General features: G+C 43.1%; 1 protein-coding gene across 1 annotated transcript in view; it reads left to right on the top strand.

Moving 5' to 3' along the window:
* The window catches only part of UBAP1 (ubiquitin associated protein 1), a 37,916-nt gene extending 14,283 nt beyond the window's left edge, over positions 1 to 23,633 (top strand). The window contains exons 2-8 of the mRNA XM_080362800.1: positions 5,028 to 5,068; positions 9,882 to 10,006; positions 13,800 to 14,729; positions 17,975 to 18,010; positions 18,457 to 18,654; positions 19,992 to 20,093; positions 21,505 to 23,633. Of these exons, the coding sequence (XP_080218926.1) occupies positions 5,035 to 5,068; positions 9,882 to 10,006; positions 13,800 to 14,729; positions 17,975 to 18,010; positions 18,457 to 18,654; positions 19,992 to 20,093; positions 21,505 to 21,645 (1,566 nt within the window). The 5' untranslated portion in view covers positions 5,028 to 5,034 and the 3' untranslated portion in view covers positions 21,646 to 23,633. The remainder of the gene's footprint in view (positions 1 to 5,027; positions 5,069 to 9,881; positions 10,007 to 13,799; positions 14,730 to 17,974; positions 18,011 to 18,456; positions 18,655 to 19,991; positions 20,094 to 21,504) is intronic.
* The last annotated feature ends 3,063 nt before the right edge of the window (positions 23,634 to 26,696 follow it).

Raw genomic sequence — 26,696 nt, 5'->3', positions numbered from 1 at the left:
CCCATAAAAAGTACATTTCTCATTTATCTGAATCTTAGATGGAAATTACTTCATAGAATTCATGTGGTCTGGAATCTAGACATACTTGCACCGCAAAATGAGGGCTATAGCAAGAAGAGACCAGTTCTTGAGAAAGAGTTAAATTGGCTTGAGATATCACTGAGAAAGCTGTTCCAGGTACCACGAATGGTAGGATGCTTCCAACTTGACCAGTCAGAGCTCTTTCAAAAGAAAAGGCACATAGATATAAACTTCAGGAAAAACACCAATAGAAGGAACATGGAAATAATAATTAAAAACTACCACAACTTCCCAGCAGCTCCCCATGAGTCACTCTTGGTAATAATTGTTTTTTCTGGTCTGTTGATGAGCCTGTCCCTCTGGAATTGCTTGAATGCACCAAGTCATACTTCTCTGCATTCTCCTTGTCTGGCAGCACAGCTAAGTAGTCATTCAGGTTTAAATGGTGACATGCCAGGTGGACTGTCTTGCTCATTTCTATGCTGTCTCTTCAAGCCTCTCCAGCTTTTGTTTTTTGTGTGCGTGTTTTTGTTGGGTTTGTTTTGTTTTGTGTCTTCTTGTTGTTGTGATTCTTTTCTTGTCCCCCCATCCCCTTCTGTCATCCCTCTGAAGTTGTCTCTCGTGGTCCTGGGCTCTACTCTGCGGTATTCCTCCAGGGCTGGTTTTAAGAACGTTGCCATATTGTTACTAAGTGAAAAATGAATCTAATAGACAGGAAGGGAAGAGCTCACATCAGATTGTGTCAGTGGCTGCTAACATTCCAGTTGCTTATGACTTCGAAGCACGTAGAGCTGTGATCTTCAGAGGGTTAGCCAGAACCAAGAATGAGGGAATGGGGCTAAGGAGGTCTACATTTGTACAGGAGAGCTTGTAGGTGGCTATAAGAAAACCTTGTAATATTATCTAAGTAAATTGTTTCCCTAGCTGAGGAGAGGTGTTGAAAAACTTCACATGCAGTATTGTCTTTGTCAATTTAAGATGTACAGTAAAGCATCAGACCAAAATTTGTGCCCTATCTGCTGTTTTCATTGATGCTGAAGCATCCCATTCTGGAGTCTGGAGATCAAAGGCAACAGAGATAGGGCTGCAATCATCCATTAGATGGTTTGGAGTAAGGCTTTGGGAGAAAATCCTTGAAATTTCTAGCAGACCGGTAACAAAGGTGAGCAGATCTTTACTGTGCTGTGTAAGGGCTTTGACTAAGCAAATACACTTCAGGCCCAGAAGCATAGTAACAACATCAGTAACCTGCTAAATGGCTGCAAATATTGTTTTTCCCAAACATCAGGACAGAGCAACAGCAAGATGCCTGTAACAGTGGTCCCTGAATAGTCTATCAAATCTGATTAGTCAGAAGACACTATTTTAATTAAACCCTCTTTGGAAAGGAGGCAATGAAATGTGGCTGGCAGCCTGTTCTAGTGTTACTGTGTGCAGTGCGTAACAATTCTGTTTGCTGACAGTGCCTTCTGCAGTAATGGTGTGTTAATAAGTGCGTGGTCATTGTGCATTAGTAAGAGGTAGTGTGATATAAACTCAAATGTTACCTGAATCTAAACTGTGACTGTTCCTCTGGAAGCGCTATTTGCTATTGATGTGCCTTAGCTTCTGTAGTTAAAAGAAGGTGTCACATAAAGCAAAGGAATCATGTTTCCCACTGCACCCTGAAGTTAATGCAGGTGCCTGGCCTCTACTAGGATTTTACTACAGGATCACCAACAAAAGCAAGATGCTTTCTGCTTATGTGGGGTATTCTGCTGATTTAACTGAAATAGACTTAATTTTCTTCATGCAGTTAGGCACTCTTGTTTTTCATAGCTAGCATAGTTGTTGTTTGGATTTAGTTTGAGAACACGAAGATGACACCCTGGGATAGAATTAATGTTTTTCTTCAATAACCTTCCAGTGTGTTTGAGTTAGAATGAAGAGAATGTAAGAACTTGCATATATCTTAGCTGTTGTGTGGGAGCCAAGGTCTTTCTGGGACTTCTGTTGGCAGGTGTGAGTCAGCAAGGAAGGGGGGGGCCATGGATGGGGCAGATCCTGACTGACAGACAGACTGATCAATGAGAATATTCTGTGCCATTGGTGTCCTGCTTTGTATTTAACAGGAGCAGGGAATTCTGGCTCATCAGATTTGTTCCTGTTCATCTCCATTCTTGGTGATTTCTGTTCAGGAGTTCTTTTAGTTTGGCCTTTTGCTGTTTTACCATTTTGCAGTTGGCCACTGGGCCGTTCTGCCTTTTTGGCCTTTTCACTCTCTCCCCAGCACTGGCTGCTTGGGACCAGGGTGATCTCCCTCTTCCCAGGGCTGGCTGGTCAGGTTTTGTCTCTAATCCATTAGTTTCTCCTTTCCCATTTGATTCTCTCTTTTATTTGGGGGTGGAGATGCGGGGGAAGTGGGTGAGCAGCTATAGTGGTTTTGATTGCTATCTGGGGTTAAATTGCAAGAGGAATTTTGACACTGAGGACACATCAAAGGCTTTAGGCAACTCCAGATTGATATGCCACTGCAAAACTCTCTGGATGTTAGACATGCACGTCTTAGGTTCTGTGGGATTCATACACATTGCTACTAATGTCTCTGGAGCAAACTAATTATGTCACCACAATTTAGTGTTCAGTTACTTGTGATAGATGTGTGAGATGGTAAACTTAGTGTGTCCTCACAACTGGGGAGGGGATATAAATTACCATTCTAAAAATGATATATTTTGAATTGTCTTTGCCCTTGTTGTAGGTAAGTCTGGAGTAAGCTGTTTCTGGTAAATGAGGTAGACAGCATAATCTGTATTGCCTGTAGGGAACTGGTGCTGTATTGAAAGAAATCTTCCTTGTTGGTTGAGCTGCCAAAGCGAAGAGGTTATTTCCTCCCATTAGAAATTGTAAAATTCTTTAAAAATGTAGTACTTGCTTTTCAGTCTGAGGTAGTAACTAGAAGAAAAAGGAACTCTGAGAACTCAAAGGAAGTGTGTAGAGGCCTTGTCCCTAGCGCAGCTTTGCTGTAACGGTAGTGGATGATAGGCAGCCATAGTACGTGTTTGCAGGTGGTGCCTCACAGTATCCAGTGACATACAGAGGACTGGTGAGATATGCGAAGGCTGTATGATTTCACACGTGGCCTGGCTTTTTCAATAATAACAAATCAAGCGGTCATCTTAATTGCTACTCTCATACAGAAGAACTAGCAATGTAGCAGCTGTGGTCTGGGTCTGAAAGGTGTAACCTATTTGATATGCTGTAGTCTGCAGTCTAGTCTTCTCCTCTGTGGTGCTGGGACCAGTAAAGCCTAATCCACTCTAAAAGTTGATGTGCAACTGTACTGGGTGATCTTCTGGCTTTGCCCTTGACAGCCTTCCTGAGATAGCAGGTTTGGCACTGTTTTACCTGCTCTTTAGGCCATCTTTGGAGCTGCAGTGTTATGTTCGCTTCTGAGAAGCAGTTGCCAGCTAGTGCCAAAATCAGTTCTCTGTCTTAGTGGAGTGGTATTGGACGTAATACCAGTGTTGAGTGAGATGGTGAGATGTGCTGAGAAGAACCTGACAAACGCTGAGCAGTATGACACATGGGTTTTATGGAGAAGGTATACCTGGAATTGCCCAGCGTGACTCATTTCCTTGTAGCCTGGCATCTGCTCGCTGTGTGTCCTGAAGTCTGGTTGCACCTGGATAGTGTTCTTCCCTCAGCTTCAGCTTTAGCTGTGTGTTGAATTCCTGTTAGCCAATAGAGTTTGTTCACCTATTGATTTCAATGTAATGTTGAAAGGGACATTTGCACAGAAAAAGATACTTTCCTAAAGTACCTGAAACTGACTGTTCCTGACCCCAGTCATGTTAGCAGCTGCTGGAAGGAATAGCTAAGCTGTCTGTGTAATCCTCACCTCACCTTACCTTTAAGGTAGTGTTTGCAGTTGGAATCCCCAATGGAAAGATCTCAGTTGGGGAACGGTGGGTGTGAATGTTAGATCTGCTCCAAGCTGTGCTTTCAACACTGCTGCTGGTGGGGGTGTACTGGATAACTTCATGTTTGTGAAGGATGGCTGTTGGGCATTTCAGGCCATGAGCCGAAGGACTTCAAAAACAAAGGCAACTCTCATTCTTTGTTATGCATAATGTCAAAGGAGGATTTACAAATTCAGTTATTTGAAGAATTATGCTGTTGTGTCATGAGAAAGATCTTGTGATGTACTTCTAATCTAGGAAAAGAACCAGTTATGTTATTGAACACACAATAAGCATCCTGGAACAGGGTTTTTGCTGACAACTAATGAGACAGCTAATTCTACCTTAAACAACTCTTTCTTAGGACAAGGCTCCTCTCTGTTAAAAGCTGGCTATGCACTTGTGTGTTTAACAGCCATGTACATCTTACTTCCAAATTTTGTAAGTAGTTAGTAAAATTCTGTGAGCAGTGGATGAGGACTATTGTTAGCATTTTTTTCTTGAGCATTTATCCCAAGATACCTTCCTAATGGGACGATTTGTTGTGTACTTGTATTGTTATCTGTGCATTACCCAGTGTGTCTAGAAAACTGCCATGTTGGCTGACTGCATAGTGAGTATCATAGTATCCCTTTTTAGAGCAGCATGGATTAAACTGAAGAGGATCAGTGTGGGATTTCCAGTAGGAAGGTCTATTCTTAATACCGCAGGAAGCAGGGTGTGCTCCATGGGGCAGGGATGGAGCTGCCTGTGAGTGCTGTGATCTGGAGCTCTCTGCTTTCCTGAGCAACCTGGCTGCTTCTAGGCTGGTTTTTGTGGTTTTGTGTTTGATTTTTTTCTGTCTTTATATTGCCATTTAGATTGTCAGACTCTGTGCTAAGTTACTTGTCTGCTCAGTCATTTCTCAGTGCTGTAAAATAAGTTTGCTTATCTATCTTGGTAACATGATAAACAGCAATTGTCTGCAACATATCCCATAATCTAGAGGCAAGAATGTAGAATTTCATAGACTTATGCTGTGCTACACATACAAAGTTGTTAAATGTGTTTTAAAATGTTTTTCAGGTTCTAAATGGCTTCTAAGAAGTTGGGATCCGACTCTCATGGTAAGTGAAATTTGGAATCCTTGTCTTTTGAACAGAATGAATCCTATCATTGCTGCTGACTAATGTCCCAGTGGAGAGAGTCCACAGAAACTTTTTTGTTAAGAATGTAAGTGCCGTGGTTTTCTTCTTGCATAGTTGCCTGCTGATGCTGTGCCTGTTCTCTGGTTAAACTGAAATTCAGGCTGTTACTGTTCCCCCTCTTTCATGGCAGAATAACACCTTCTCCTTCCTCCATCTCCACCTTTAAAATCAAAACTGAACTGCACTTGTGATACTCATCTGATGTTTGCTGCAGCAAACACTGTGTCTATAGCTCCTTTCTATGGAAGTCAAGTGAGAAGTTTGATTGAAAGTAAAGTTTTGAATGTATCATTGAGCCATTCTTTTTTTTTTTCCCAACAGTGATTTTTTTTTTTTTTCCTGAATTGGACTAATCACTAATCTTGTTTTTGGTTAATATTTTGGTTAGGCAAGTAAAGAAGAGGATATTTTCTTCTGCATTTGAGATGTGTAGTGTCATACAGGTGATTGGTATTGTAAAAAGCATTTGCCTGTGTATGTGCTTATGTTTCAGAAAATGGGGTGTAATTTGGGAGGATTAGTGTTTCTGTGGAATATTAAAGTTCAAGGTTTTTTAATGGAAAGTAGCTTCTTAAAATCAGTAATCATTCAAGACAGTATTAAGAGATTCATATGAAATATCTAACATGATTTTTCATGAAATAGAAACTTTTGCTTTTAGAAACTCAGCCTTGATCTTCTTGGGTAAACATTCAGATGAGAGGGTCCTGGGGAATTCAGTTTGTCCTTGAGCTTTTTATTCAGTCTTTCAAGTATAAAGCTGAACTACAGAATAAGAAATGTCTCGCTTAAATACGTGGTTAGAGATTAATAAAAATGGCCTATCAAAACTTAATTTTTGGATGGTCTCCCTTGCTGTGGCCCAGTGGTCCTGCTGCAGGACAATTTCTTTATCACAACAGATAGCTGCCAGCCCTTCACCAGTTCTTTCATGTCTGTGAGTGGTGTCTATGAACACTATGAACTGCTTGTCTTTTGGGTCTGTTTTTGTTTCTCTCTTCTGCTCCCTGAACCAGACTAGTAAAGACACTACTCAGAGTTCAACCTGTCTTAAATATTTCTCAAAATAGTATTGTGTGGTGGAATGTGCTTCTGGCTTCAAAATAACAGGATCAAAAGAAACAGTGCTGTAAGCTGGCTAGTTAACTTGTCTACTCTTTTGTGTACCCTCTGTTCCTAATGATAGCAGCATCAGTGTCACGGTACTGTTTCTAAGGGGTAGTGGAGCAACTTCCTTGGCTTATTATGTCTTAAGAAATCAGTAGGGCAATTGTGCCATTACTCACCAGAATTCTTAAGAATTAATCCCACTAAGTGAATTTTGGCTTACCGTAAAGCATCTAGCCCAACAGCTACCTTGAACTCTGTCTCTGGGAGGCTGACTAAATTGGTTAACAGAGTTGATGCATCTCTTGTACTTATTGTTGACCTGCTTATTGGAGGTCAGAGGACTGTTGTTGAATCACAGAATGGCTCAGGTTGGGAGGGACCTCTGGACATCATCATGTCCAAAGCCTCTGCTCCAGCAGAGCCACCTAGAGTAGGTTGCTCAGGACCATCTTCAGATGGAGATGAAGAGGGGAACATAAGGTATGGATGGAGAGAAAGGAACCAATTTCTTGTCTTGAAGGAACTGTGCCTGAGCACGTAACTTCAAATGCTCTCTTGTCATTTAAATAATTGGAAGTTCAAGTGTAAGTTCTAGTGATTAGTGGAATCTAGAAATGCAGCTCTTATCTGTTGCACAAAAAGGATGGGTTACACAAAGTGCGGTACATGAATATTTCCATTGTTTTGTCACTGTCACTATATAACTTGAAAGCTTTTCACTCCAATTTCTGAAAATTACGTAAGTGTGGTTTGCGTTACCACAAAAACTAAGTACCACTTGGTTTCAAAACTTTCCCCTGTTCATAACCAGTAACTGATTTTATCTGAAATATTTCCGTTTTGCTACCAAACTGAAGGACGCTTTTGTGAGTTGGTCAGTGGTTTCCACATTAGTCTAAAGTGGAGAGAAATCTTACTCTCATAGTAGTTTCTTGGGCTAGGAATATCATATGGTATGTGGTGTCACAGATCAAACCGACAGGTACACTTTTGCCAGGGCTATTCTCAGAACTTTCTCAATATGCTTTTAACTGCTAAAAGGATGAAGTGGCTAACAGCCATATTAAATAACAGTTCAAAAAACCTCTTAATTGCTTCACTTGAACATGTGACTGTTGAAACAGTGGCTTGCATAATACTTTCAATATGTGGGTTTTGCTTATCGCTTTAGAATTTGCTGTATAAAAGAATTTGCTCCCTTACCCATTAGCGTGTTCAGGCAGAAGGGTCATCTGTGTACAAAAGGAAAAGGATTGTTGGCTTCATTGATAAGGCTGTAACTTCACTAGACTAGTACTGTTCTTGGGCTGGAACAAAGTGAATATGGTGCATTAGCGTTTTGGTTCAGAATGAGTTTTGTTACCATCAAATGTCATAAAACACGTGGTATGTTTCTTAGCATGTACTTGTGGGTTTTGTAGCAGAGTTATATTCAATATGAGGTTATAGCAGTGGTTGTTATTAAAAAAAAAAAAGTACACTGGATAGAAACTAGATGGTTTTTATCCTTAGTCTAGCTGCTGAAGTTAAACTGGCAGCTGTCACTGCAGCCCATCTAGTCTTGATGTGTGTAGGTTTTTTCACTGCACCAGAACAAAGAGTGTTGCTGTGTAAATACCACAATGTGTACTTGCATCCTCTGTGTCTAGTACCTATTTCAGACAAACAAGAAGGCTGTGCAAGGGGAGGTGTCTGTCAATTACTGTGTCAATAGGTCTAATAAGTATTCGCACACTGAGCAATTTGAGCTGTGAGATCTGTGCAGAGAGGTGATTCTGCTTTGCTTGTATCATCCTGCATGGAGTAGGACTTGTGCCAGAGGGACTAAGCAGGCCATAGTAGCAGCAGTTGAGAGATCTGTCTCTGACCTGGCCATGATTTACCACTCTCAGCACCACAGTTGCTATTTTTGCATAAGCAAACACTTTGGCACATGCAGGTTCTCAAACTGCCAGCTCAAATACAATTTGGATGCCGTGTTGCACATACTGGTGGCGTTGGCCAGTGAGGTGCCATCTGGATGCTGTGCTGTGTAATGCTTGAATGTGTACTTCTCAGGACAAATCAGTGAAAATACAACTCTATTCTGCCTGGAGCACTTTTTCATCCTGGTGGTGCAGATGGGATGTAAGTTATTGAGCCTGATGGTTTCAAAGCTGGAGGAAATACCATCAGTGTCCTAACAGGACTCTGGGACCAGCCAGCACAGTGCATAGTATGAGAGCTCAACTGATGACAGCACATCAACATTTAACTCCAAATTAATAGGATGTTCCTGTTTTTGAAAGCGGCTCATCCTTGTGGAGCCTGTGACTGCTTTGTTGTAGATGAGTCAACAGCGAAGGAACACAAACAGTGCTTAAACTGTCATCTGAGTATGAAAATGGGTCAGATAAAAATGGCAAGTTACAGCTCACTGAGCAAGAAGTCAGTCACTGAACACCATCTTTGATATCTCCACTAATGTCTTCTTCTTGGATCTGCAGCAGTCAAAGCGAAATTACAAATAAGTGCTAGAGGAACACTTTAGCTTGTTATACACAACCAGAAAGTTTGCCTGTAATTCCAGAAGTTTAGACGCCTTTCAGTTAATTGGGAAACTGAGTGCAATTTGTGTTGTGGGTTTCCTAATACTTCTTCGCAGCACTTCAAGGAAACCAAACTTCTAGTCTGGCTTCTTGGATGTAGTTGAACTCCAGGTGATTCTGCCTCATGAGTTTGCAGGATGCCCGGAGAAAAAGTTTAGTCCTAAACCACTTTTAAAATGATACATGTCAGTGATAGATATGGAGGACCATGAAATAAGTCTCAAGGCTCTCATTGGAGTAATAAGAAGCCGGACAGCTGATTAGGTTAGATTGCTTGTTTCAAAAATCAGAATTGTTATGGCAAATAGTCTTGAGCTATTTCACTGTGTTTTGGTTAAAGTGGAGTGTCTAGCTTTGTGCCACTTTGCCTTTGGATCACTACTGTCCAAATGTTACTTCCAGTTGTATGCCAGAGCCTGGATTTTATTTGTTTTAGGTGCTCTAAAGAAGCGCCATTTAAAGGCCTGTTTTGAATAGGACAAAAAGTGATGGATCTTTTTATAGAGACATGACAGAATACAGTGTTCAGGAGAGCTTCACCTTCCAGTTGTGTAGGCATAGTCTTGTCACCAGGAAAGCCAAGATGTTGGGTATAGTGACTTCAAAATCTATTCAATTGTTGGATTGTTATTTTGTGGTTTGTGGTGTTGTTTATTTGTTTGGGTTTTGTAACAGCCATGGGCTAGAACATTAAATGCTCTCTCTCCCCAAAAAAAACCCTAAACAAACAAAAAACCCCCAAAAACAAAACAAAAACCCCCAAAGCACCAAAAAATACCAAAACCAAAACACGAACCAAACAAATGCCAAACCAACCAACAAACAAAAAAAAACCCCACCCAAAAGAAACTGAGACAGTGAAGTCTGAACATACTCATTATGTTTCTGATCAAGGATCTTCCTTCATATTGAGTCACCTGATGTAGTTGCGGCAGCAGAGATAAAATAGCCCCCAAATGCAGAAATGTGAGTCTTGATTGAATGCATTAAACTTGTAAGGTTTTTTCCAATAAAATTTCTGGTTTTGTTCTTAGGGCCTTTCAGTTATCTTGATGATGTCCCCTTTAAGATAGGAGACAAATTCAGAACCCCAGCAAAGGTTGGATTACCCATTGGTTTCTGCCTACCTGATTCTTCTCAGCTCGTCAGAGAAGCCCAGGTAAGTGACATGTTTTATCTTTCTGCTCTCTTCCCTGAACATGTGGTGCTGTAAATTGTGAGTAGTCACAGTTTGAACACACATTCATAAGTTAGTTTTGTTGATCCTGTGTTGTCATTTTGTATGCCAGGCAGCAGTTGCAGATGATCTGTTAAAATCTAGAGAAAGTTTATGATAGGCTAGGGAAAAAGGCTTCTACTTCTTATTGCTTTAAAAAGCCTGATAGCAAGCGTAAGGTCTTGTACTTCAGAAAACATAATCCTGGAGTGCAGCAGTGACTAGGATTTGTCTGGCTGGGGAGCAGCTCCATGGAAAGGGACCTTGGGGTCCTGGTGGGCAACAAGCTCAATATGAGTGACCAGTAAGCTGCTGTGGCAAAGGCAGACAGCATGATGCTGGGTTGCATCAACAAGGGCATCACCAGCTGAGGCAAGAAAGTCATTATCTCGCTTTACTCGGTGCTTGTCAGGCGACACCTGGAATACTGTGTTCAGTTTTGGTACCTGCTGTACAAAAAGATGTGGACAGCCTGGAGAGGGTTCAGAGAAGGGACACAGAGATGATCAAAGGACTGGGAAGTTGCAGTGTGAGGAAAGGCTGAGAGAACTGGGCTTGCTCAGTGTTGAGAAAAGAAGACTTAAGGGGATCTCAGCACCATGTTCCAGTATTTAAAGGGTGGCTACAAAGAAGATGGAGACTCCCTTTTTACAAGGAGTCACATGGAAAAGATGAGGAGTAATGTGCACAAGCTACTCCTGGGGAGACTCCGATTGGACACGAGGGAAATTTTATACTATGAGAACAATCAGCCATTGGGAAGTGGTGGATTCCTCAACATTGGACACTTTTAAGATTCAGCTATACAGGATGCTGGGCCATCTTGTCTAGACTGTGCTTTTGCCAAGAAAGATTGGACTAGATAATCCTTCTGGTCTCTTCCAACCTGGTATTCTATTTCTATGATTTATTTTAGTGTATCTATTTCAAAAAAGCACAGCATTTCTGCGTAATAGTTACAGGTCTAAATGCTACCCTGACCAAATTTAAGTAGCCTTTTAAAGAACAATGCTATGAACTGATACACCCATGCTATGGCGTTCTTGCAGGATCTCGTTTGAGGGTAACAGGTGTTTCTATGACTGTATTTTACGGGTTATCACAATAGTGTGATGAAGAAATAGATTTCCAGTTCCTACTTTCTGTGTGAGAATTCTTCTCCAGCTGTAGGACAGACAGGTTACAGCTTTGTACAGATGACTTCCATGTCTTTGAGGAGTATGCCTCTGTTACCGTAAGCTCTTGGTAGCATAAAATTGGTTGCTTTAGCATAACTGTTGAAAATCTAATCTACAAATTCACATTGTGATACAGGAAATATAACTGAACTGTATTTTCTCATTTGGATCCGATTTTCTTTGATCAGTCCAGACTGATGATTGTTTTCCCTTCAGGTGTTGCTGTAAATGTTTATGCCTTCCCCCCTGCCCCGCATAATGGATTTTTTCATTATAGCCATTAAACTATTACCTTATGGCCTCAATACACATATTTCTACTCAGATAAATTGGTATGGGAGAGATAAAGGAGACTCAGCATCCTGTTGCTGGCTTCATTGTGCTGTGTCTCCATTTTCCTGCCAAGTTGAGGCTCAAATATAGCATACTTGCCTTGCATAACATGATGTGACTGGGTGGACTATACATCTTGCAGTGCAATTTGTTGTCTTTTTTTTTTTAATCCTACAGCTGTAGCGAGAGCTCTTTAAAAAAAAAGGGGGGGGGGGGGAGGGGAGGTGTAGGGAAGCAAAATTGACCCAAGCCTTTCATTTCTATATAAATACTCCCCATTTTTTGTTATTAAAAAATACATGGCTTGGGTCAATTTGGGCCATAGATGGCCATATGCACGCATACACACAGAACTATGATAGCTCTGCTCAGATAGTGAGCAATGTGTGGTGGGTCATGCGCAGCACCTCTGCCAGCAAAGTCACCTTGTTGGTAAACTGTGTATAACACCTCTGAAGTCTCAGAGCTAAGGGAGGGGAAGACTGTTACACAGTTGAGACAACATTTCTCCAGGATGTCACTGGATCCTGCTTGTTAGGGAATGTTCTTATCCTTAGGTTTCCTGCAACAGAGACTCAGGCATGGATTCCAGAAATTCTTCTAAAATAAACAATTCATTCTCAAGGTACAGCATAGACCATCTCAAGCTGGTGCCTCCTGAAGAGGGACCTTGAATAAAGATAATCTTAGGCAATTATACCTCCACACTCCTAGTCTCCCACACACTCATCATTCTGGACCAGTTGCAAAATTAGAGTCTGGAGTCTTCACATTCTTCATTGGATCTCTTTGTTTTCATCAGATAGGGTCATAAATCAAAACCCTGACCTTCGGTTGCTATTTTTCCCTTGGAGAAGATAAGTTCTTGGCAGTAAACAAAACATTCTTCTCTTTTGTTAGACCGTTCTGTTCCTTTACCTATCTCCAGGGACGCAGCTCCCCTTATCTTCTAGCTTGAAGACTCTGAGGCCCTTGTTTACTTAACAAAGCAGAAAGTTCAGAAGTTCACAGCTTGCAGAAGTTATGCTAGGCAAACTTAATTATGCTAAGTGAATTCTATATAAGCAGTTTCTAAACAAGTTCTATAAGAAGCGGTATACCAAATAACTCGGTAAGCTAAGGTGGTTTATTCCCTAACACTGCTATAGGATGGGATGTGGTACAACACATAGAAAGGCCTAGTAGAAGCATAGCAAGTCTTGCTGGCTTGTTGCTCTTTAGAGCTGGGAATTAGTATGACCTAGCAGTCCCATAGCAAAGAGCACTCCTGTTTGGTTATGTGCCACTATCCTATCAAGGACATCTTTTGACTTCTTGTGAGTCACAGGTAGGTTACACCCTGGGTTTAGCTTGTAGGCTGTGTTGTCTGAACATTTTGTGGTTATTTAAAGAGCACTTGAGGCTGCTCCTTCTTTGGAAGACATTAAAGCTTTACATAGATTTAGTCCACAATTTTGTCCTCTCAACCAAGCCACTGGTAGGGAGTAGTTTACAAATGCCTTTCTGTGCTAACCTGACCCTGAAGGAGCTGATGCTAAATGAGAAAAGCCTGTGGGATCCTGTCATGCCAGTAATTCCAGGAAAATCTGCTACTGCAGGTAGTTGTCATCATCAGTGTAGCTAGTATATCCCCTTTGACCAGTGAGCCACTGGCACTGGTGTAAGAATATCGATACCTCTTAAGCCAGTGGGTGTAAAACTCTAATATCAAGTCCCTTTGGAGTCTTCTAGGGGGAATAAAATCACACTGTGTTGGTCTTTAGATGCAAAAAATACACTGCCATAATCTTGAATGACTTGTGCAACCTGTGGACAGGGGTAGTTCCGTGGTGACAGATCTGACTATGAATGTCCGTTTACTAATGCATCAGACTTCTGTTGCTGCACCTGTTGTCCTGAGGGGAGAGGGCGGGAGGGCTGTGACGCTGGTCTTGGGATGATCAGTAGTTCTAAAGCAAAACTAAATGTAGGAAGGAGGCAAAATATGACATTCTAATCCAGACTATAGACAGGTTTTTCTGCTAGAGGCAAAATGAACTACTGGTATCTTCTATCTTTGCTGGTCTGTAGTTTACAAGAGATGCCTGAAAAAAAAATGATGCCTGTCCATGATAATTCATGTAGCGCTTATTCTGTGTTACTTATGTTGCTGTTAGAAGTAGCAGGTATGATCGTTATAACTTGTACTCTTTTTCTTCTTTGCTTTCACTCCCACCCTTGGTCAGTATGACTTCTCACTGGAAAATAAAACAATCACGTGGGCTGAAGATATCAAAAAAATTCAAGCTGCCCAGAGAGAAGCTGAACGCAAGGCAGAAGAAGCGCTAGCGACCTCAAAGGCAGTTCCAGAGGACAGCAGCAAAATGGGGTTCTCGGATGGACCTTGCCCTGAGGCCATGCCTCCTCCTATTAACCCCATCCTTGCTAGCCTGCAGCACAATAATATTCTTACTCCCACGCCGGCCAACAGCAGCGCTGTGAAGCAAAAGGTTCTTAGTCCACCTTGTCCAAAAGCAGACTTCAACCCAGCTGATTTTGAATGTGAAGAAGACCCATTTGACAAACTGGAATTAAAAACTATCAATGATAAGGAGGAGTTAAAAAATATTCTTGAAATTCATGTTGGTACTACTGGGCCAGTCGTTGCCCAGCTGTTAGATAATACTTTGCCCAAAGGAGGGTCTGAGTCTGTATTGCAAGATGAGGAAGTTCTGGCATCCATAGAAAGGGCCACGTTGGACTTCAAGCCCCTTCACAAACCCAATGGCTTTATCACTTTACCGCAGTTGGGAAACTGTGAAAAGATGTCCTTGTCTTCCAAAGTGTCCCTGTCCCCTATCACTTCAGTGAGCAATATCAAATCCCTGTCCTTTCCTAAACTTGACTCCGATGAGAATGATCAAAAATCATCAAAGCTCACGAGCACTTTCCACAGCACTACCTGTCTCCGCAACGGCACTTTGCTCAGCTCTTTGCAGACCTGTGCTCAGAGTAAAGCTAGTGAACTGAACGGACACCATATGGTTGATTTTTCCGCTCTAAATGAGGACAGTGGCATGGAGACATCGACATTATCCTCTTCATCCAGGCTGCCTTCTCTGGCTGTGTCAACAGTTTGTACAGAAGAATCATCATCTCAAAGCACAGCGACTACGGTAAGCGTGTAGTGGGTTAGAACTGGGGTTGCTGGGGAGATGCAGAGGCAAATGTTGCATCCAAAACATCCTGTGGATTTGGTTTTAGTATCATTTAATGGGAGTAATGTGTAGGTCCTCTTAATTTGCACGGCAAATTGATCAGTCCAACAGGTCTTCGTGCTGGCATTTCTGAACCTCAGATTACTACATTGCGGGTTTCCACAAAATCTGATGATATTTTTAGACCAATTGTGATCTTTCAGGTTTTCAGCTCTTGTTATTCATAGTTGCACACCTTTGAGCTAAGTGTCTGCGGCATGTTCTTTGTACGGTCCTGCATTCTGTCTTAGCCAACTGAGAGATAACACATTCTGAAGTGCTATTAGTTTTTGAGTTAAATCTTTTCTAGATTTGTTCCTCAGCTTGTTTATTTATTTGTTGGGAATAATGTGAAATTCAGGCTTTTCAAGAAATAGAAGCAGTAACGAGTTAAAAACCACATGTGCTGTGCCATTCAGAAAATAAAAAAATGCTTGCAGTTGACCTGCAGTGAAAAAAAATTTGTTGTTTTTTTTAAATTTTATTTTCTTCCTGACTGTTCATCCTGGAGAAAAGGAGGGTGAGGGGAGGCCTTACCGCTGTCTGCAGCTGTCTGAAAGGAGGTTGTATCATGGAGGGGGTTGGTCTCTTCTCCCAAGTAAGAAGTGACAGCACAAGAGGAAATGGCCACAAGTTGCAAGAGGGGAGGTTTAGATTGGATATTAGGAAAAAATTCTTCATGAAAAGTGTTGTCAGGCATTGGAACAGGCTGCCCAGGGAAGTGGTGGAGTCACCATCCCTGGAGATGTTTAAAAGATGCGTAGATGAGACTCATAGGGACATGGTTTAGTGGTGGACTTGGCAGTCTTGGGTTAATGGCTGAGCTCGTTCTTAAAGGTCTTTTCCAGCCTAAATAATTCTTACGATTCTCGAGAATGCTATAGGGAAAATAGAAACTGATTAAGAAAAATTGATTTATTAGGAGGACTAATAAAGACCTTCATTTGAAACTGGTTTTGCTTTGGAAGTAGCGAAACAAGCAATATGTATGCTGACAGAACTCGTTGTTTCTGTTTAAATTCCAAGACTGCAAACTGTACTTATTTCATGTTTCCACAATATGGTCCCAGTGGCTGGAAAATGACAGCTGAGCTGCAAGAAACTGAAGTAAAGGCAACAGAAGCATTGAAAAAAATGTAACAGAAATCCTCAGAGTATGAAAACGATAGCACAAAGTCACAGTCATCCCTGCGGCTGGGAGCAGGAGGATCATGTGTGTGTCCGTTTTCTGCAAGGTTACACAGGAGTCAGCCTGCCCTTTTTAGGAAGCCTCAGGATAATTTTATGTCCCAGTGTATTCCACAAGGGTTATATATATATACATATATATGGGGTTTTTTTGTTCTCAAAAGACTAGAAATTTTAACTTTGGTTGTGTAGTTACCACTGGAGTTTATGCTTCACCAGTGAATTGGATGTAGGCATTTTGGATGGAAATAAACTCGTGATTTCTTTGAGGCTGCACTAATTCTCTCCTCAGTGGTCCCTTCTCCTCTGAGTATTTTTTTTTAAGCTCACTGGTTTGCTTTTTGCAGCATTGGCAGGTGGAGAAATGACTAGTGAAGACAACAGGCTGGAATTAAACAAAACTGGTCAGAGACATTATTAGTATGATGCATTTTGTATACAGGATCTCTGGCTGTGGAGCATGGGCCACTCTTGGTAGGCCATTCGGAACATACTGCTGCAGTAGCGTGATGTGCACGGGCAGGGCTGCCAGTCTTTATATGAAGTGCCTAAAAGTAGGCACAGTGTGCACGCACATACCGAAGGCGCTGCACCTCTGCTTCTTGAAGGGCACTGCAATGCAAGTTTGAGATGTTAAGGGAGCATGGCTGCTGGGTGACCAGTCCTGCCTTTGACCCGGGCAACTGCTTCAGGTGTTTCTCCTCTTTGCTGGAAGTCACTGACTGCAAGCAGAGGTTGTCAAGCTCAATTAAATTGAAGAGGTGGAGTTGGTTTTTCTAGACTTTCAAGTCTGTGTTGTCAGTAGCAGTTGTGGTTTTCCGTCCACCTTAATTAAGGTTCACCATCCTTAATGTGATAACCAGCTTGTTTCAGCGCTACTCCAGATCCACATTTCACTGTGTCCCACGTTTTGGTGCTTTTTGCTCTGGGAAAAGTGCCTGGAGAGAGTGTGTGTGAAGCACCTTGAACCCCTCTGCCACCATTAGGAGAAGTTCTTGGGTAAACCAGTCAACCAGACTGAATGTGATTCTCAGGCTTTGTCTTGTAGAAGAGAAAATCTTGCCTTGTAGGTGAAAATGGGCAGAAATGCAGAACAAAACCTCCTTGGTGGAGGTTTGGGGGTTATTTGCAAATACCTGGAATTTGTTAAAATCCTTATAGATCTTCTCAGAATTTATTTTCTACAGGCAGTTTTTTATTCTTTAGTTTGGGTCCAAAGAAAGCCTTCCTGAAAGAAGTGGACAGGCTTTCAAGCAATCGGTGTTGGCATAATAACTATTAAGAAATGTGGAAAAACCGAGGCTCTTGCTCCACATTGATTTTTTGCAGTCTTTTCTCATTCTGTTTAAAATTCAGGAAGGCTTTTAAATGAATGAATTGTAATGTGCAGATTTGGTGGGGCAAAGTTCTACCCCTGCACTGCAGTTATCGTGGATGAGGCTGAATGAAGCAGTGGTTGGTTCTGCAGGAATGGAGAAGGTGCACAGCAGGGAATGTTACCCAGCCTTAGCACTATATGTAGTATAGGTTTCTCTTATTCCTTCTCATGGTCAAAAAGTCAAGAGAAGTCTCTAGGCAATGACTTCAAAATTGTCACTGTCCTTCAGGCCATGTAGCATTGTGTCAAGAGCTGAACAGGAGCCAGTGGGTTGCATTGAACTGTATGAACATGTAGCCGCTACAGGGAAGGAATAAACAGGCTTACAGTTATTATGACAAGACACATCTTTCTTAGAGTGTACTGTTTGTAGAGTGCTGAGACGAGACGTGATCCTTATGATGGCTATTCTATGACTCTATGTAACTGCATCATGTCTGCATCTCACGTGGGGAAGCCTAATCAGACCAGGAGTGTCCCTAGTACAGTAGACTTATTCCCAGATTTGTCCCATAAAACCCTTCTGTCCCAGCTGTAGCAAATTGTAGTCACTATTGCATAATGTTTATAGTTGTCTTATTTGTGTGTTGTCCAACAGGTACACCCAGACTACAAGGAAACAGAAATCCCTGTGGTAAGTTCCCAAATAACTGTGTGCTTGCACTGGATTGTGTTTCTGAAAATCTCCAGAAGTAGCATTCCTTTGAACGTAGAATCATGGGTGACGAGTAAACTCGTGTTGCCATTTCCATGCTTCCTCTGAGGTGCAGGGTTTGGCTATATCATAACGATTTTCACTGTTGCAAAGCTTGGGTGTTGAAAGGGTTTGGTGCCACCAGCAGGAGAGGGTATATTGTGAAGAACCTGCATTGTTGATTGTTGTTTTGTGGGTGACAAGATTATGGTGGGAGTCAGACTATTTGCACTGCTCTGTTTCATCCTAACTGTGACTTCCCAAGGGCAGTCTAGGAAGCCCCTGGGCTTAATTACATGGGGTATCCTAGCCCTGCACTAGCCAGAAACAGGATGTGGGGATGCAGAAGATGACCGTCACCTCAGCCTCCACATTTTGCCCTTTAGGTAATGCACCAAAATTTCCCGGTGTCTAAAGTGCCCAATAACACCAGCTGCACAAAGTGGTCGAGTGGCCCCGCTCCTGAGCTACAGCAGGCCCTCTCTGCTAGTGAAAGGCAGTGCGTAGAGACAGTCGTCAACATGGGGTACTCGCCTGAGAACGTCCTGAAAGCCATGAAGAAGAAGGGACAGAACATAGACCAGGTAAGACCTTGCGCAGTGGGGAAGAAGCCCTTGTCTGCTTTTGTTGTAACAGGGAGCTGCAGCCTGTAGCAGCTGTGATATTAACTGCTGGAGAAGTTGTCACCTGGCAGTGAAGGCTCCCAAAACTGAAGAAAAGTGTCTGCACGTCGTTTTGATGAGGCAGCTTCAATCATGTGGGTGTTGGGCTGCAGCTGCAGTGGTGCTGGGGCTGGTGGCACTAGGTCTTCCCAGGAGCCACAGAACCATCCAAAGGAAGTTTAGTGTGGCCCTGCACCATGCCATGTGCCAAAAAAGCAGCCAGCTTCCCTTGTTCTGAGCACCAGGGGTTGCAATGCTGACGTCTCTCCCTGTGAAGCGGTTGTTCCCTGCAGGCTTACGACAGCCCTGAAAGGCTCTCGCAAGGCACCGCTGACCGACTTTCTTTTGTGCGTGCTGGTCGTGGTGTTTCCTGCCTTATGTGTTGCCTCAAACACTTGTGAAAACCAGGTCACAGAGCGTAAAGCGCTGCAGGGTGACGCATGGCTCTGGGTCTTGGATCCGCTTCAAACAAACATTTTAGAGCAGGGCGAGCGTGGCCAGACTTTGCATGCTGACCTTACGCAGGCTCTGTGCTGCGCAGAGCATCGCCTGGCGGGACCATGCGTGTGGAGCTGCTCTGCTCACCTGCTGCCTGTGCACTGGCAGCAGTTTAAGCTGTGTGCTGGAGTGGACTGTAGCATCAAATGGAAAGAAACATCCCTTAGGAGGACAGTTTTAAATCCTGCTGTATTTGCAGCCTGCATTCTTTCGTTTTCCTAGCATTACCTGACCTTTCCCCATACCTCTCAGAGCTGAGGATGGATAAGAAATTTGGCAGCAGTTTCTGGGCATATGAGCTGAGATTTGCAGCTCACTCACCAGTATGCTGACTTGACCTTAAAAGGCTGACTGCTTTCAGATTGCATCAGCCCTTGCGGCAGTCTGAGAGGAAGCCAAAAGCTGACAAGTCTTGACTGCTGGACCTACAGTTTCATTTTAAAAATTTGTAGTATAAAAAGCAGTTAAACTTCTGCCTTCTTCTCAGTGATCAGACATGGAAGGCTAAAGATAGGCTTCTGAGGGTGTTTTGACTAGAATGGAAGGTGACATTCAGAGCTGGTGGGAGAGCACACGAGGACAGAAGGGCTCGTTTGCTTTTGCTGAACAAGTTCTTACACAGAGCATCTCAACTCTACTAGGAAGGACTTTAGCTCAGTCCCTGGTGAAGGCTAGGGTGGAGTCATGCTCAGCCATGGTATTCAATCGTGTGCTGCAAATACCACTCCGCAAACTTAGCTTATTTTCTTCATTCCCCACAGGTTTTGGATTACCTGTTTGCACATGGACAGCTTTGTGAGAAGGGCTTTGATCCACTTCTTGTTGAAGCTGCTTTGGAAATGCACCAGTGTCCAGAGGAGAAGGTGAGGGCTCAATATGTTAAGGAATAGAGAGTGCTCTAGGATGGGGAATTCCAGCAGCAATTCCTCTGGCTGGTGTAGTTCTGGCTTTTGTGATAATGCTGCCTTGTTTCCAAACTGACTGCTGAAGGACATCCTTTTGTTGGGTGATAAAGCAAATATGTGTTAAAGCATTAGAATTCTTCTGATTGTTTTATTACTCTCACTTGCATGCATTTTTATGGGGACAGGATTTCTTAAAGACCCCACTTAGTCTGCTTGGATGTTTTTAACCTAGAGTTCTCTTGTGAGCGAAGTGTTTGGTACAGAGACAGTTAACTTCAGAAGCAGCAAATTATCTTTCAGACCCTGCCAGCCTGCCATGGCTGTGAATTTCCTCCCTTGTGCAAATGCATCTGCCTGGCTGCTCAGCAAATCGGGTTAGTGCTAGCTTTAGAAGCTGAAAATGTTTTTTGGCCCAGCTTCATTGTCTGGCTGCTGTACCAGCACCAAAGGTACAAAGGCAAGAGCAGGTAGCCAGGGCAGAGGACAGCAGGATCTGTCAAAGTCTGCCAACCTGTTGTGTCCTAAGTTATTACATGAAATCTTCAGAGGTACAGGCCAAGATATATATGCGTTCCTGCCTTTCTTAGACTTTGTGGTGAGCTTGCAAACAGAGAAAAAACAGCGTAAAATGGAAGAAGTGACCGAGTTATGGAAACACATTTGCTACTTTCTTAGCCCCAAAATTAGAAATGTCTGTTCTCTCGATTGCCCATGTCAACCTGCCCTGGGGTTTTTCTTTCCTGTGTAGTGGAGGCACTGGAGATGGCAGAGCATTCATAAAAGTCTCATCAGCTGATTCGCTCCTTGTCACTTTATTATTTCAAAGCTCAGGGAGGATTCATGGCTGATGTTGGCAGTATAATACAGAGTGTGTCCAATAGGGTTTGTGCTAATCCCCCAAGTTTTCCCTAGATCTAAAAGGCCAATTGATAGCAAGGGCTATTGTACTGTTCCCGAAGTCAAAGTAACTTTAAAAACATTCAGTTGCACCAGGGGCTGCTGGATGGGGAGCAGGGTATCATTAATCAGCATTTCTTGGAGCCCGAAGTGGGTCAGGCTGATAGATTTCCTACTGGGAGAGGCACCCCCACAGACTGCGCTTTGGCACGCTTGCTGAAGGTGATTTTGGAAATGCAAGTCTGCAAAAACAGGGGACTGGAGCTGGGGCTCTGTGAGCTACAGCACCCAGAGCGCTGCCGGCTCTGCTGGGGGTGGGCTTTCTCCAAACACCGCTGGAATGGGCTGTACTTGTGGAGGAGGAATCCCCGCCGTGGGGTGCCCAGATGTGGAGCACTGGCTCTGTGCTAAACCTCCACCAAGCACTGATCCTCTGTTCTCTTGCAAATAATGGACTGTCTGTGTCTTTCAGATCACAGAACTTCTTCAACTAATGAGTCAATTCAAAGAAATGGGGTTTGAACTAAAAGACATTAAGGAGGTCTTACTAGTACATAAGAACGACCGACACAACGCTTTGGAAGATCTAATGGCCCGTGCAGGAGCCAGCTGAAAATTCATTCCGGAATTCGCGGTGTGCAACAGAGCAGGACCAGCCCCGCCACCTCCACATCCAGTGTGACTCGCTCTCAGCAGGAAGGAGTCCAGCTTTTCGCATACTGAGTGACTGAGCAAGCCTGCCTGCGTGCATCACTCCAGCATTGCTCTTTCTACTGAGAGCCAACTTTCTTTCTTAAATTAAATTTTTAAAGTGTCCTTTCCTAAGTTTCCTTTTTCCAGCTTGGCCACGGAGTCTAGACTGCCCAGCCTCTACTGGAATTGTACATAGGTCGAGGTGGGAGTGGTTTTCCCCTTCTCACTCTTGCACTGGAGTTGGACAGGAGAATACTAAGTTGGTTCTGAAACTAGGATGCTTTGGTTCTTTGAAGCTGCTTTCATGGTGTCTGCTTGTACTGAATTACTTGACTGTGTCACAGTCCAGATTAACTGGTTCAATTTGACCTTTAGTGCAATGGAGTTTTATTTTTTTGGTTGAAAGTTAGTCTGTAACTTAGTAAAACACTGGTTCAGAAACTGTCGCTATACATAACGAGAGAAGCTGTTCCTTTTGTGGGGATATTTTTGGGTTTTTTTACCCATGCATCAAACACTTCTGCCTGACGTGAGTGTCCAATGCTGAGTGGTGTGTAAGTTCTCTTGAAACAGGTAAGCTGTGAACTCTACCTGGACCTGCAACTTCTCTTGGTTCTTGAACCTGACAGCAGAGAGCTGGGGCTCAGTGCTCTTAATCCCCCAGGCTTGTAGGATATTTAAGACAATGCCCTGCTAGGTAATCAGTTATCTTTTATGTTTTAAATAATACTCAGTGTGATGCAGGAGGTTTCTTTCAAGCACTTTCTTTAAAACAAATATACTCACTGCATTAGTTAAATTTCTCACACTGCTATAGAATTACATAATAACATCTAGTACTAGAAATCAGGTTTGGGGTTGTTTTTGATATTTCAAAGTATTACGTTGTACATTGTTCAAGTTCTAAATACATAAAGTATCAGCAGTTTGGGGGAATCTTTGAAGTAATTTGCTAAATATTTTGATTCTGCAAAAGAACAACTAATAAAACCCTCAAATATAACTCCCAGTGTCATGATTCCCATCTCTCATGCCCTTTGACTTCAGCGGATGAAGAACGTGCTGGATCCTGCCCATCGCATAGGCACGTATGAACAGTCTCTGTTGGGCAGAACACGCAGAGGTCTCTGGGCAGGCAGCTCCAGTGCTGGAACGTGCTGCTTTTTTTGTGTGGCTTATTTCCCCTTCATTGCAAAAACCAAGCCTAGTGATCCAAACTTGTGTTAGAGGATGGAGCTGGGAGCATTTGACATTGGGAGGGGAAATGGCTCAGCTTGTTGCTTCTGTTTGGGTTTTTCAGTAGGTTTTAGCTCATCAGCACCCTAAAGGATATGGCATTTGTCTCCATTATGTTAGCTTTTTATGACCAAAACATCTAATTTGGGTCCAGTGTTAACTCCTGGAATTCTCTGTGAGGTGCTCAACTATATTAATTACATACCTTTACTTAAAATGATGTTGAGGAGAAATGTAGCTGGCAAGTATCTAGCAGATGTGGAGATGGATGATGAGCAGGACTAGGGCAGATTGCTACATGTCGTATCTTGTACCACTGAGCTTCACCAGCTCCTGGTGGTGGGGCTGAAATTAAAAATTGTCAGAGGAGGAGATTCAGCAGCTGTTTACTCTGGAGGTGCGTGTAAAGCCCAGCTTTCCTTCCTAGGTGCGAAATGTGACAGTTTGAAACAAGAAAATGGCATTCCTGATTAATCAGAAGAGTGGGAAAACAAAATTCAGATCTGCTTTACTGCCACTGCTGGGAGCATTCAGTTGTGTCGCTTGTTTCTGTTTGCTCAGAATTAATATCCAAACAAGTCCCTGTCTGGTACTAGACAGTCCTGAAGGGGCAAGAAATCTTGCTAGCAAAGAAACAGCTGTTTTGACCAAACCTCTAAATAAAATCATCTGTTTCTGTTAATGTGTGTTCGGTTTTTTCACAGTCCCCCTGTGGGGCTGGCTCTAACCCCACCATAGTAACCACTCTGCTTGTGGAGTCAGTTGTAATGGTGAGAGCAGAGACATGAAGGTCGGAAGTGGCACTTGTGAAGCTGGTGTTCCCCTTCCAAAGAGATGTACCCGTCTGGTGTTGGCAGTGAGGTTTCTGGGTTTACATCACTGGATGGCTGAAGGCTGGGAACATGTTTCTGGGGCATCTTCTTACAGAAGAAGACCCTGGAGTTGAGGGGATTAGCTGGTGGCTTAGAGGAGAGGCGTTCTGAAGAAATGGGACACAACATGATGAGATTTGAATGTTGTTCTGGGCGCTGTGGGTTGCTGGTTACGCTGGTGCTGTCATTCTCCTGTCACATTACAAAGCTCAGCCTGGATGTGGCGAGGTCCTGCTGGTGCCAGGCTGGGCTCTGTGTCCCTGGTTGCACTTGAGACCGTAGGGCTTTTCCTTAGGTTCTCAGATCAGATTGATTTATGTCCCTGGTTTATGTAATTGCTGCTGCCAGGTACTGAGGTCTAGATGTCTTGGTGGAGAAATGTAGAGACAGAGCCAAAACTGTCAGTTGTGCTTTGAGCCACAGACCCCCTGAGCTGCCTCCTGATAGTTCAGGAGCAGCAGCTGTTCTCATCACGTTTACTTTAAAACAAATTCTACATGACTTCTGCAGTAAATTGAATTTTATTTTAAATAATGTTAATTACTTAAATAAAATATCAAACATTTGCCATGAGCATCAATAGTCTTCGTTGCACCTGAATATGAAAGTGAGCTGATTTTAGTTATGTATTTAGTTGATTGTACATGGCCAGTCTCTCCTAATCTTCTGTAATGACAATTGTAATGACAATTTCACATACATTCCTGAAGTTGAAATGAAAACCATTCATATCAGGTGTCAGTGCACTGTCAAACAGCAGGAAGGGGACGACAATTTTAAAATACTCATTTAGCACATTTTCACGCAAGAATTAAAGCAGCATCTAGGTAACAACCTTAAGAGTGGAGAGAAAAACATGGCTGCTTTTGACAACAGCGTTGGTTGGTTTCCATTGCACACTGGGAGCCTAGATTTGTTATCTCGTGGCCATGCAGCACTTCAAGCATATCTGTAATCCTGTTATTGCCAAGGATGGGTGGATTTTCACAGCCAGGGCTACTTTTTTTCATTTTGCCAAGTCCCCTATTCAGAAAAGAAAATAAAATTCTGAGACTGATCATAAAATCTTATAACAAGGTATAGTCTTAGGGCTTGGCTCATGGATCCAATTTAAAAAAGATTATCAGAGCTTTATCCTTTCAGAAAGTACAAGGACTACCCCACTGCCTTTTCTTGTCCCCTCTGGCAGAGGAAAGCTCTCCCTGGCCCGAAGAGAGGCTTTCTAAGAGTTGCCTGCCTTAAAGGGAGCTCAGTTTAAAGCCTGTCCTCTCTCCGTGGTTTTAACAAGACACTGATTGTCCCACTGCTTCAGAGCTTTCCGGTGACCCTGGAGCACCCCTGCTCTGTGCTGTGCACAAGTTCTGTAATACTGCTGACACTAAGAGTCTTGCTCCTGGAAGCCTCCTTTCTGTGCGTGAGGAAGGATTCTGCTGTAACCTAGGCACGAGAACCATTTTGAGAGCCATGAACTCAGGCCCTGGAGGGACTAATCCAGTCCCAATTGCAAGACAGAAACTAACCAGTGCTAAAAAACAAGCAAACAAACAACACCAAACACATGAAAAAACAAAAGTCAGGGCACTGGTGTAGAACTTCTTTCTTCTGTTAGGAGTCCTTCCCTTCTTCTGTTCCCCAGGGCCATGCTGTGTGACATTCCTGGGAGTGTTTGTACCAAATATGCAACCCAGATAACTGAGTGTAAGGGCGATTCCTGCATCGCTGCTCAGCCAAACCTGGGCTCGGCGGGGTGGCTGTAGGAGCAGGCAGTAAAATTCACAGCTGGTCAGGCAGCAGCGTTGCCTTACCCTTGGCATTTCTGGCTACTGAGCAGCCTTTGATTGAGCTGCTAGAGGCATTACTGAGGAGACATTGAGACGGATGAATGTGCTGCGACAGCCCTAATTTTGGGGAGGGAGCACTCACGCAGAGTGTTGTCAGCTGAGCATGTTTCAAGGTCACTTGTGGCCTCAGCAAGTGGACTTGCTTTGTGGTTCAGAGGTGATGCATGCAGCACCAGCACATTTGCAGCACTCCAGCTGTCCACGCTGTAGTTCTTGATTAAAATAACACCTCACATAACAGCTTCTGCAGCTTCTGAAATCCTGCTGCCTCTAGAAAGACCCTCTTTTGACACATAAAATCAATTCTGTCAGCCTGAATGATGAGCACTCCACAGCTGTGCCATAGCAGAGATCAGACGTGGTTTGCAGCAGGTAAGCTGTTGGCAGCAGTACAAAAACCACATGCTCGTTAACACACTGGATAAACCAAAGTCCCTACTAAACCACTTATCACCCATGACTTAAGCCACCTCTTTCAGGAGCTCTGGAGTGTTCGTCCCAACAAAGAACAAATGTGACAACAACCTTCCTTCTTCTGAAAGCAGCTGCACTTCTTGCACTGCCTTGACTTATGGTGACTTACAGTGTAGTTACGTTGGTGTGCTTCTCAAACAGCGGCATCTCTGTCTTTTCTGGCTTCTCTTTGCAAATGCTTTTCCGGATAGTGTTTGAGCTGTGTCTGGCTTCAAAGTGTTTTTTAATTCTCCTTAATTTTCTTCGCAACACAGAAGTGACTTTAACGTGTGAGAAGCTGCTATGGATACTGTGGACAGGCCTGGCTGCTGCTTGATGAGATACTTAAAGGCTGCTGAATTCTTATTCTTAAGAATGTGGCTTATTGGTATTAAGGAAATACGAAATCTTGTGGTGCCATGTAGTCATTTCTCATTTACTCAGGATTCTCTCCATCTTTATCTAAGGTACACACTAATCACAAACAGCAAACCAAAAGCTATCCCCTACCCACCCACACTGCAGCACCAAGTGTGGTGAAACACTGGCTGTTTCTGTGGCTGGTTTTG

Source organism: Nesoenas mayeri, assembly GCF_963082525.1.
Source record: "Nesoenas mayeri genome assembly, chromosome: Z".
NCBI lineage: Eukaryota > Metazoa > Chordata > Aves > Columbiformes > Columbidae > Nesoenas > Nesoenas mayeri.
This window is presented reverse-complemented; position numbering and strand designations above follow the sequence as displayed.